The sequence below is a fragment of the Phascolarctos cinereus genome, unplaced genomic scaffold (assembly GCF_003287225.1).
Source record: "Phascolarctos cinereus isolate Bilbo 61053 unplaced genomic scaffold, phaCin_HiC Scaffold_726;HRSCAF=1367, whole genome shotgun sequence".
Classification (NCBI taxonomy): Eukaryota; Metazoa; Chordata; class Mammalia; order Diprotodontia; family Phascolarctidae; genus Phascolarctos; species Phascolarctos cinereus.
In genome coordinates this window covers 418,820,808-418,832,869 of record NW_027556098.1, presented here as the reverse complement: position 1 = coordinate 418,832,869, position 12,062 = coordinate 418,820,808, and the positions used below count along the sequence as shown (strand labels likewise).

The window sequence follows — 12,062 nt, the reverse complement described above, 5'->3', positions numbered from 1 at the left end:
TTGAAGTTGGGGGACGAGCCAGAATGGGCGGGGCTGAAAGGGTGGGCGGGGGCAGGGAGGGGGCAAAGCCAGAATGGATGAGGCGGAGCGAGCGGGTGGGGCCAAGCCAGAGGTAGGCGGGGCCAAGAAGTGCTTTCTCCTCCCTCCCCTTCAGGCAACACGCTCTCTTCCAGGGATTTTCCTGCCATTCCCAGAAGGGCTGCCTGGAGGAGGAGCCTAAGGCTGCCCCTTCCCCACCCCCAGTGCTTTGGGCTCTCAGCGTGTGCCCCCAGGGCTCCTGCATTGCTCTTCTCCTCCCTAATACAGCATCCCAGCAAATAACTTGTTCACTCATTCATTCAATTTTTTATCCACTCATCCCTCCCTCCTTCCCTTTCTCTATCCATCCCTCCATCCCTCCCTTCCTTCTCCCTCCATTTCTCCTTCCTTTCCTCCGTCCTCCAGTTTTGCCTCCTCTGTTTGGATCTCTAGTGGCCTTTTCCCCAGGTCCACATGCCCCTGCTATCCTCCTAAAACTTGGCTCTTTGACATGTCCCTTCTGTTATCTGCGATCTCTTCCTATTGGGCCTGGGAGTGACTGGTGCATTACCAACCTGGGGTGAGGGGAGAGGGGAGAGGAAAGGATGGGACATGAGAGGGAAAGAAAGAAGGGAGGAAGGTAGGGTTAGTCCTGGGAAATACTGCTCCTACCTCTGGAATCCTGAGTCTACTGTAGCATGGTATTAAAAAAAAATTCTCTCTAGGAAGAGAGGTCTTCAGCATCTCTCTGCATGAGTGTCTGGAAATAGCAAGATTCTTAACGCCCTGGGTAAAAAAAAGTTCATTCCTCTCTCACCCTGAAGGAAGAGTGCTCATAAATCACCAGGTCAGGAATAAGAAATACTCACAATTAGATTAGAAGTAGGGAACCCAAAGGTAAGAAGGCAGAATGGAAGCTGGGGAGTGGGACTGAAGATAGGTATGTAGGGGGATAATGTGGACAGTCCTTTCGCAGCTGAGTGAAGGACAGATTGGAGAGACCTGATGCTAGAAGAGAAGTGAAAAGGCTTCACCATAGGCCAGGGGATGAGGGCCTATACTAGAGAGGTGGAAGGAAGAGGATGGAGAGGAGATGTGATGAAACAATAATTCCCTTCCCAACTAAAACAAAAACAAAACTCTTGTTCACCCAAGAAATCACAAGACATAGTGGATGTCAAGCCCACCTTGGAGCCAAGAAGTGCTACTCAAGTCCTGTCTCTGACACATTGTGACCCTGGGCAAGTCACTTAACTTAAGAGCCTGGGCAACAATCCTGGTTGCCCTCCTCAGGATATCCTCCAGCTTATAATGTCTTTCATTTCCCATTTGGTAATTTGAGTCATTTCTTTCAAAAAAGGTGGATCTATTAATTATCACTGTTTAGTTTTTGCAAAAAAAAAGTCATGTCTTGGTTTCAATCAACTTGCCAGTTTAGTATATGAATTCCTGTCTGAAATTTTACGGAGAGGTGAGGAGGGTTGGGGCAGTATGGCGCAGTGCAAGAGCCTTGCTCTGCAGTCAGAGGTCCTGATTTCAAGTCCCACTTCTGACACTCACAGCTCGGATGACCATAGGCGAGTCTCTTAACCTCCTCGATCTGTTTCCTCATCTGTAAAACAAGGGGCCTTTGAGACTTCTTCCAACTCTAGATCTATGATCCAAGGAAGATTACAAGCAGTGTTGTTATTATTCACTTGTGCCTGGCTCTTCATGATCCCATTTGGGGTTTTGGCAAGGATCCTGGAGTGGTTTGCCATTTCCTTTTCCAGCTCTTTTCAAAGATGAGGAATTGAGGTAATTAGGGTGAAGTGACTTGCCCAAGGTGACACAGCTAGGAAGTGTCTGAGGCCAGATTTGAATTTAGAAAGATGAGTTTTCCTGACTTCAGGCCCAGCATTCTAGCTGCCCTGGCGCTGGACAGGCTAGGGGGGAACTGAGCTTCAAGGAAGTTTAGCAAGAAGGCAAACTAAGCAAAATTATCAGCTGGGAAGGAGGTCCGTGGGCAAAACAATGGAAAAGATGCGCAAGGATTTTTGTAACGGGTTTTAAGGACAATAGAACCGTCACACTTAGAATCTCCCGGTACTGAAGGGGTTTAATGAGGAGGTAGAAAAAACCCAGCAGGACTAGGTCATGTATACATAATGGAGGTCTGTGTAGGGAGTAACAAAAGTTGGGGTGAAAGGGTGGCAGCGATGAGGAATTAGTTCTCCAGGTTTCTGGAAGAGGGCAAGGTAAGTGGGGGGAAAATCTCAGAGCATCGATCACCACACAATCTGCACATATTTGCTTATTTAGAAAATGCTTGAGAGTAAACAGGTAGTGCAGTAAATAGAGTGCTGGACCTGGAGTCAGGAAGACTTGAATTCCAATCCAGATTCAGACATATACGGGCTGCGTGACCCTGGGTAACTTAACGCCACCTCCATTTCCACATCTGTAAAATGGGGACAACAGCAGCATCTACCTCCAAGGATGGCTGTGAGTATCAAATGAGATTTATAAAGTGCTTTGTGAACCTTAAAGTGCTGTATAAATGCTAGCTCTACTACTCACTACATGTGCAAGCTTGGCCATCACTTAACCTGTTCCAGGCTTTTCTCATTACAGTAGGGATATTTAACTAGAGCACCTGTAAGGTCCCTAATCTATGATTAGAGGAAACAAGATTCCACTGTGCTTGACTGTTGACTATAAAGCCTTTGACTGAGTTGAGCAAAATGAAACTTTAAACCCGCTCTGCCTGGTTATTTCTATTGGAGGAAAACAATACTGAAAATACACAAAGTAATTTTGGGTGAGTGAAATTACCAACTAGGGTTGAGGATAGGCTTCATTTTAGGAAGCAGCTCTCAAGCCCAGACTTGACAGAAACCAGAAGTCCAAATAGATATAGATGAAGGATGAGTTCCATACGTAGCGGGCAGTCCATGTAATGGGAGAGTTGGGAGATGGAATATCATGTAGAAGAAATAAGTAGACCGGCTTGGTTGGAATAGTATGTGAAGAAGGGGAGAGGGGAATATGCCATTAATCTAGAAGGATAAACTTAACTCGGCCTGTCAAAGGCTTTGCATGCCAAAAGGAAATTTGTGTTTTATCCTAGAGGCAAGAGGGAGTCACGGGAACTCCAAGAATAGGAGAGTGATATAGTCAGACCGAGATTTTAGGAATATTAATTTGGCAATTATGCAGAAGATGGATCTGAGGCAGGAGAGACTGGAGGCAGCTGTATAATTAAGTGGGTTTTTGAAGCCCAAGCAACAATTGATGACCTGAACTAGGGCGAGAGCCGAGTAAGTGAAGAGGAAAGATGCAAGAAATCACCCGAGGGTAGAATCACTGAGGTTCTAACCGGGTACGGGAATGACAGAAAGGGCAGAGTTGAGAATGATTCTGAGGTTACAAACCTGAGGGACAGCAGGATGGGGTGACTCTAGCAGAAATAAGTAAACCAGGAAGAGACAGGTTTAGGGGAAGATGAATTCTATTTTGAATATACCGAGTCTGGGATGCCTATGGCACATCCTGTTTGATTCAATAACTCTGATAATACCAGGCAAGGCGAAAAATAGCAAGACACTAATACTAAGGACTTAGATAACTGGGAAATACATGTAATAACCACTGGGAAAAGCCTGTGACTTGTTTCTTCCCACAGAAAGACAAGGATGCAAGATGTCTTTGTTTGTTTGTTTGTTTGTTTTGGTCCTAGACTTATATTTCAATCGAACTCTTTTGCTACTTGTTCTCTCACTTTAAGGTGGTGCAAAATCAGGCAGTCTCTGTAACCCCAGCCTGTTCCTTCCACTTCAAACCAAACTTGATACCCATTTATTAAGCACCTACCACATGCACATAGGAGTAAGGACTTTTGCTGGGCACTGAGGATAAAAAAAAAGGAAAGGGAATCCTTGCTCTCAAGAAGCTTGTATTCTGTAGAGCGTATACAATATTTTATTTGCATGAGTAAGTGAAAAGTAATTTGAAGAGGAAAAGAGAGTACCTAGAAGGATTATGAAAAGTATCCTGAAAAGGGGACATCGGAACTGAGCTTGTAAGAGAATGATCAGGAGCACAGAAGGAACTGGAGAGTTCTAAAAGGTGGGATGAGCAGGAGTAGATACTTCAAGCGAGCAGCACAGTACATACAAAGGCAGAGGGAAGAATGGAAAACTTGGTTCAGGAAACAGCAAACAGGCCAGTGTAGCATCAGTGTAGACTGCATAAAGGAACATGAAATAAGTGTGGAAGGGTAATGCCAGGAAAGGGAGCTTGTATTTTATCCTAGAGGTAACAGAGAGTCACTGGATATGGTCTTCCAATATTCATCACATTTATTAGGAACTTTCTGATGGTTAGAAATCTATTTGGGTCAAAAGACTTTCCACATTACATTGTAGGGTTTCTCTACAATACACTTCTCAGATGATGAATAAGGGATAAATGTTGTCTGAAAGCTTTCCCACTTTGACTACATTTGAAGGGGTTGCTTTCAGCTGTGAGTTCTGCTGAACTCCTAAAGCTGATGTATTTCCACATTTATTTACAATGATTTCTTCAAATATGAATTTTCTGATGTCTAATGAGGTGCGTGCTTCTGCTGAAGGCCTTACCACACTTATTACATTCATAGGGTTTCTCTCCAGTATGAATTCTTTGATGGTAGATAAGTAGTGTATTCCTACTAAAGGCCTTGCCACATTCATTACATTTATAAGGTTTCTCCCCAGTATGAATTTTCTGGTGTCTAACAAGGTCTGGTGTACGGTTGAAGGCCTTCCCACATTGATTGCATTCATAAGGTCTTTCTCCACTGTGAATTCTCCGATGTACAGTAAGGGATGAGCTATCATTGAAGGCTTTGCCACATTCATTACATTTATGTGGTTTCTCTCCAGTATGAATTCTCTGATGGCAAATAAGCTTTGCATTCTGGCTATAAGCCTTCCCACATTCATCACATTTATAAGGCTTTTCTCCAGTATGAGTTTTCTGGTGTTTAATAAGATCTGTGCTTCGATAGAAGGCCTTCCCACACTGACCACATACATAGGGTTTTTCTCCAGTATGAATTCTCTGATGATAAGTAAGGGATGAACTATCAATGAAGGCTTTTCCACATTCATTACATTTATGGGGCTTCTCGCCAGTGTGAATTCTCTGATGGTAAGTAAGAGATGAATGTTGGTTGAAGGCTTTCCCACATTTGTTACATTTATGAGGCTTATCTCTATTGTGAATTCTCTGATGTACAGTAAGGTTTGTGCTCTGGCTAAAGGCCTTTCCACATTCATTACATTCATAAGGCTTTTCTCCAGTATGAATCTTCTGATGTCTAATAAGGTCTGTGCTTCGGCTGAAGGCCTTCTCACACTGATTACATTCAAATGGCTTTACTCCACTATGAATTCGCTGATGCATATTAAGGGATGAGCTATCGATAAAGGCTTTACCACATTCACCACATATATGGGGTTTCTCTCCAGTATGAATTCGCTGATGGTAAATAAGTCTTGTGTTCTGACTATAGGCTTTTCCACATTCATTACACTTAAAAGGCTTTTCTCCACTATGAGTTTTCTGGTGTTTAATAAGATCTGTGCTACGGCTGAAGGCCTTTCCACAATGACTACATGCATAAGGTTTCTCTCCAGTATGAATTCTCTGATGGTAATTAAGGGATGATTGTTGGTTGAAGGCTTTTCCACATTCATTACATTTATGGGGTTTATCTCCATTATGAATTCTCTGATGTACAGTCAGATATGTGCTTTGGCTGAAGGCCTTCCCACATTCAGTACATTTAAAAGGCTTTTCTCCAGTATGAATTTTCCGATGTCTAATAAGGTCTGGTGTCCGACTGAAATGTTTTCCACATTCAGCACACTCATATGGTTTTTCTCCAGTATGTATTCTCTGATGGTAACTAAGGGATGAGTGTTGCTTGAAGGCTTTGCCACATTCATTACATTTATAGGGTTTTTCTGTAGTATGAATTTTCTGATGGTAAACAAACTTTGTGCTCTGGGTGAAGTCTTCCCACATTCATTACAGTTATAATGGTTCTTTCTAGTATGAGTTTTCTGATGTCTAATAAAGCTTGTGCTCAGGTTGAAGGCCTTTCCACATTCATTACACTCATAATGTTTCTCTCCAGCAATCTTACTACGACACTGAATGAGGTCTGTCTGATAACTGAAGAGTTCCCCACATTCGTTATACTTGGATTGTACCTCTCCGGAGGCAAATTTCTTCATTAGGCTTGAATGCTCTCTGAAGCTTTCCCCAAATGCATCCCATTTATTTTGACTCTTTGCTATAGGAACTGTATGTTGTTTTTCAGAAAAGACTAGCCGCAGACTGATGCTTTCCCCAAGTTTATTACATTCAAGGCCTCTGACATCCCTGGGAATTTTCCTGGAATGAAATGATAATTCCTTGGAATGACTCTCCTGCTTGCACTTCTTTCCTAATAGGACATCACTTTTCCAGGTTTCTCCCACCTTGAAGTCCCAGGAACTGGTGCTTGTGAATCTCTCCTGGGATGATTCTTGCATAGTAATGCCCAGCTTTACAGTAAACTCTTTGGTTTCAGGTTTAGACTCCCAATCTGAAAGATATTTAAAAAAAAAAGTAAATCCTCTCCTTCTCCTGTTTACATTTAATTTGCTATCTCCTCAGACAAAGAAAGTAGTCTACAGGGCAGAATGAACAACAATAAAATGCCATGATTTCAAATTCAGAGTGATTTACTGTGCAAAGTATTTTTATGTGAATCATACTAGTGGACCCAGCCTTGTGAAATAGGCAGGGCAGGTACTATTATGCATCCCACTTCACAGAAGAAACTGTAGCCCAGGATGGTTAGATGATGTGACCAAAGTGACACTGCTCTTCAGGGCAACTTGGGGAGGAACACTCCCCTGTCCTGACTGCTGACTCAGCGATCCCCGAAGCCCTCACTGTGCCCCTTGAACATCCTTAACAGGTACAACTGAATGATTTCAAGTCTTCAGGAACACAACAACTACATCCAAGGATAGCACAAGGACATGCAGGCACGGATGTGTGCAGGAAGCCCTGGCTGCTGGGAGCAGCATGTTTTACATGGCCTGGATGGTTTCTCTTGGGCACTGAGCATGCTGTCCTCAGTATTTGGACACTGGGTACAAACCACTGGGGTGGCTTCCTGGGCTCCTGGGGTATAGAAAGCCAAGTCTAAAAGGAGCTGGGGTCTCTAGGATTGACAGAATTCTCAAGCCATCTCCCTGACCAGAAGCTGTCATGTTGGTGAATAGGGAGGGAAGCAGCCTTCATCTGAGTCTGTGACTGCATCCCTTTAAAATCTTGTATTCCCAAGTGAATCTCTTTTTGCTGAATTCTACATGGTCCCCAAGTGTTTTACTGTGTTCCAGTCCCAAGCCTGAATCAGGGGCCTGGTCTCAGTTAAGCCTAGTCTACAGCACCTGGTATTAATCTCCAAGAAATTCTGGAGAATAAGAGTGTCACCCAAAGAAGTGTTTGAAACTCCATGATTTGGCAAGGAGAAATTTAAGGAGATACAAGTGGATGAGAGGAACAAAAATAGCTGACAAAATGCTAAGGCACACAGTCTGTGCAAAACCGAAAAGAGAAACAAAAGCCAAGTCAAACTAACTCCATTTCCTTTACTGATGGGGCCTTCCACCCAACAGGCTGGAAAACAAATGCACTCAGCATTTATCTAGACTTCTGTGACCTATCTGTAACACTCTTTCAGCAGACCAGGAGGTGCCCCAAGTGGGCTGATCGACAGACTGCAGAAGGGCTCTATTTCGCTAAGGCAGGCACTGAGCTTCCTCCAAACCAACAGTTTTAAATGACGTCCACCTGCCGCCAACATGGTACCGGCCCGCATCACTCCAAGGCCGGACTACAGCCAAAGCAGCTGTGGGGTCTACAGCCTCCAGCCTCGCCCACTTCAAGCCATCTTCCATTCAGCCAATGAAGTGATTCTGCTAAAATGCAGCCCTGACCGCATCACCCCCCACTCAATACATTCCTGTGGTTCCCTAGAGCCCCCAGGATCCAACACAAAATCCCATTTTTGGCATTCAAAGCCCTCCCCAGTCTTCACGCACCCGATTCCTCTCCATGGACTCCTCCAAGAGTCAGATAAAGCTTTACCTTCTGCCAGCGGCCCTTCCTGTCTCCCAGTCCTCTTTTCCTCCCCATCTCCCCCTCAGGCCTTTCTTAGAGATGACCTCCAGGTTACCCTCTAGATATTCTGTATGTACCTAACTGTTTATAGGTTCTCTGCTCCTTCAAAAAGAGAGCTCCTGGAGGGCGGGGCCAAGTTGTTGTTGTGTGTTGTTGTGTGTGTGTGTGTGTGTGTGTGTGTGTGTGTGTGTGTGTGTGTGTGTGTATGTTTTGTTTTGCTTTTTGGTGAGGCAATCAGGGTGAAGTGACTTGCCCAGGGTCACACAGCTAGTAAGTGTCAAGTGTCTGAGGTCAGATTTGAACTCGGGTCTCCTGACTCCAAGGCCAGAGCTCTAACCACTGCCAGCTAGCTGCCCCTGCGGGGCCGAATTTTTGATCCTTCTTGTATCCCTAGCACTTAGCACAGTACTGGGCACACAAGAGCACTTAAAAATGCTTGCTGACCAACTGATAAGGCAGAGAAGACAGACCCCTCACCTGGCAGATGAGACAAAGTTAGGTTGGAAAATAATACCCTGGATAACAAATACAAGTTTCAAACAGACCCTGAGGCAGTCTGGATTAACACGCCAAAAAGAGGAACTATTCTCAGGGACAAATGTCAAGTACTGCACACAGATTCCAAAAATTACATGCAGAAACAAAGCATGGGCCAGAAGCAGCCCGATAAAGTGCAACACAAACATGGCGCCCACTATGAGGGCAGTGTGGCACACTGGGGGGAGCAGAGAGTCTGAAGCCTGAGGCTTTGGGTTCAAATGCAAACCATCTGACCTCTCGAGGCCCCTTTGAGCTCTGCTCCTTCACCTGGAGAAGCAATGGTCACACACGATGCCTCCATCCTGGTCTGGGAGCATCTGAAACTCAAGGTGCTCTTGTTCATGGTGGAGTTACTACTGCTAAGGTTGAGCACAACCATGCTCGGAGGCCTCATGGGCCTCTGCCAGGAGCCCTCTCTGGGTCCTTCTGGCCACGCTCAGGACTCGCTCAGGACCACCAGCTGCTGCCACACTTTGTGGGTGCCAGGTCAGCCCATAAACGGAGAAAGGGAACATTCTTTAAAGGGACACATTTCACAGGCTTGGTGATTCCCACACGAAACAAAGCATGCTCTAAAGAGGCTACAGCATCCTCCCAAAGAAGTGAGGAGACGTCATCAAGGACATGGAAGACCAGGGAAGGAAGTGAGCCCCCAGAGAGGCGACAGTGATGGACCGACAGGCGGTGGGCTACGCGGGATCCACCGGAAGGCTCTCTGGGTATTTGGTATAAAACTCAGGTGGCCTGGTGCAAGGTCAGAGTAGCACCTTCCCCCCAACCGCCCGTGTCTGAAGAGCTGAAAGAGAGCTCAGTGGCCATCTTGTCTGACCTGGACCTGGGTTTGAATGCCCTCTGTAACATCACTGCAAAGTGCCACTGTGGCCTTGCTTAAAGGCCCCACCCCAGGCTGACGGGGAACTGACCACCATTTAAAGGTTCTTCCTCGAGTTCTGAACTTCCTTATTGTAGAGACAGACAGCTTCCAGCCAGGGAGGCTACGTCTGCCATTGGGGCCAAGTAGTCAACAGGCATTTATACACACCTGCTACGTGACCGGGCCTATACTAAACACTGGACTATGACAGTCCTTCAAACATCTGAGGCAGCCCTCAGGTCTCCCCTGAGCTTTTCTTCTCCAGCCCCCGTTCCTCACATGGCGTGATCTCCAATCTCCTCAGGGTCCTGGTCATCCTCCGAAGGACACATTCTTGTCTGTCCATACTTCAGCCCTGGCCTCAGTGGCTGCATCAACGTGGGGATTCCCTCCCTCCAAAGAGGCAGATCAAAGCCCACCGAGACCTCCTCACACCCTGGCTTCTGCTCACGTTTGTCGACAGTTTTCCTAACAGTGAGCCCAGGCGGCCAGACCAGTGAAGAGAGGCTGCGCCTCCATCCACACAACTCTGTCCGCCGTCCACACAGCTGTGATGGAACTGCCGTGAAGCCCGCCATGACACCTGGCTTCTTTTCAGAATGGCAGCTCACTTCCAGGCTGAGGGCCTTCCCCTCGTCCCCTTCCATCTGTTCTCGTAGGGCTCACCATCTTTACCCATCACGGCGACGCACTCATTCTTACTTGCCGCTTCTATGATTACGTCTTCATCCCAAACCAGAAAGCGCAGGGCATATGTCCTCTTTCTTTGATATTGCTCTCAGGGCTGGGATGGTGATTAGTAACTAGGAAATGAGAAATGTGGCCATGGAGGAGGGCGTTAATGGAAGAATGACTTCTTGGGGGGAACCCCAAAGAATACTGACGGAGAAAGAGCTATCTCATTCTGGGAACAACTTTTTTCTGAGAATAAAGGCAAAGAGAGATTGATGTAGAACAGGAAAATAATTTGTTCAAATAAAGGGTATCTATGAAAGGGTGTCTGCCCATGCCAGACAGCCTCATCCTTCCCCGTAGCTCTTGGGGCTCTGCAGGGGCATTCCTTGGGCAATACTTCAAAACGTGTCTTACGTTTACAGAAAATGTTTCCGTAGAACAGCGCCAGTGCCCAGTTCCCCTCACTTACCTAGATAGGAGCCTCTTGCACTTTCTTTCTCCAGCATCCATGGGGCTTCCCCTCGCTCCAGCTGAGAGATCACGTCTCTTTGGGGGACTGGAAGCCCTGGTTATCATAAACAGAGAAGTGCTGAAGAGAGAATCTCAGAATTGCACCTGTAAGAAATGAGGGTCTGCCAGGCAGGTCTAAGGGACTGTCCAAAGAACCTCTGGAGAAAGTTCCATGTGGTATTTCCAGGAAGGAGAGATGCTGTGGTATGGAGCTCCAGCTTGATTTGGAACTGGGCAGAAAATTAGTTAATTTTGTCCATTTCCTGCCCAGCCTCTCAGCCCCTAGAATCTACCCTGGTATTAGGGGACGTTATCAGGAAGGGACTTTCTCTGCCTACCCCAGCAGGCAAAACTATGGGTACCAGGCAGAAGTGCCCAAGACTCAAATTTAGGCTAACAGGAAGGGCATGCTCCTAGAACAGGCCAGCTTGGGAAGCGGCATCAAGCAGAGGCTGGAGGATCACAGGCAGTAGGCCTGAGGAGGACAGCCTTCCTCAGGGTCAAAGTGGGCCTCACAGCCTTCGAGGCCAGTCCAACTCTCAGCTTCTGTGACTCCGATTCTATTTTTAGTCCCCAACAACAGAGGACGGTGGCAGAGACAGCTCAGGGCAGCCTAACAGGGCGCTCAGTTTCCAGTTACACTGTGCAGAGACCTCTGTGTGAGAACAGGGGGCAAACGTGTGCTCTCAGGCTCAAGAAACTCTGGTCTCTCAGAACTGCTAACCCCTTAAAAGCCCCTCAGTCACCCAGCAAGGGAAGAAGCCAAGAGGGCTCAGGGGCACCTCCACTTTACAAGGCCGGGCCAGGGCCCTGGGATGCCGTCCTCACCTAGGAATACGAGGTTCCTGTAGTTCTCCAGCGTCACCTCCTTGTAGAGCTCCTTCTGAGAGGGATCCAGGCATCTCCACTCCTCCCCAGAGAAGTCCACAGTCACATCCCTGAAGGTCAGTGACTCCTAAAACACCAAAGAACAAAGGATTTAGAGATGGAAGGAACTTCCAGTTTCTTCAGTCAAGGGCAAGCCCTTGAGCACAGGTCACCAGGACAGTGAGGGTCTGAGCCAGGGGTCAGCACAAGCTTTCTGGTAGTAAGAACAGTGCCCTTTCCATGTGACACCTCCACCCCTTCCTTCACACTCTCCTCCAGGGAATGCCAAGTGGGTTCCTCATGCCAGCTGATGTGCCGATCCATGCAGCTGGCGGTCATCTCAGCACCACAATCACACTGGTATTGCATGATC

At 46.6% G+C, this 12,062-nt stretch overlaps 1 protein-coding gene across 1 annotated transcript; it reads right to left on the bottom strand.

The window, feature by feature from the left end:
* Positions 1 to 4,497: 4,497 nt before the first annotated feature.
* LOC110219846 (uncharacterized) lies at positions 4,498 to 11,734 on the bottom strand. The gene is given in 4 exon segments (XM_078145948.1): positions 4,498 to 6,059; positions 6,062 to 6,634; positions 10,782 to 10,877; positions 11,651 to 11,734. Coding segments are annotated over 3 exon segments (2,088 nt in total). The 5' UTR covers positions 10,819 to 10,877; positions 11,651 to 11,734; the 3' UTR covers positions 4,498 to 4,581.
* Positions 11,735 to 12,062: the final 328 nt, after the last annotated feature.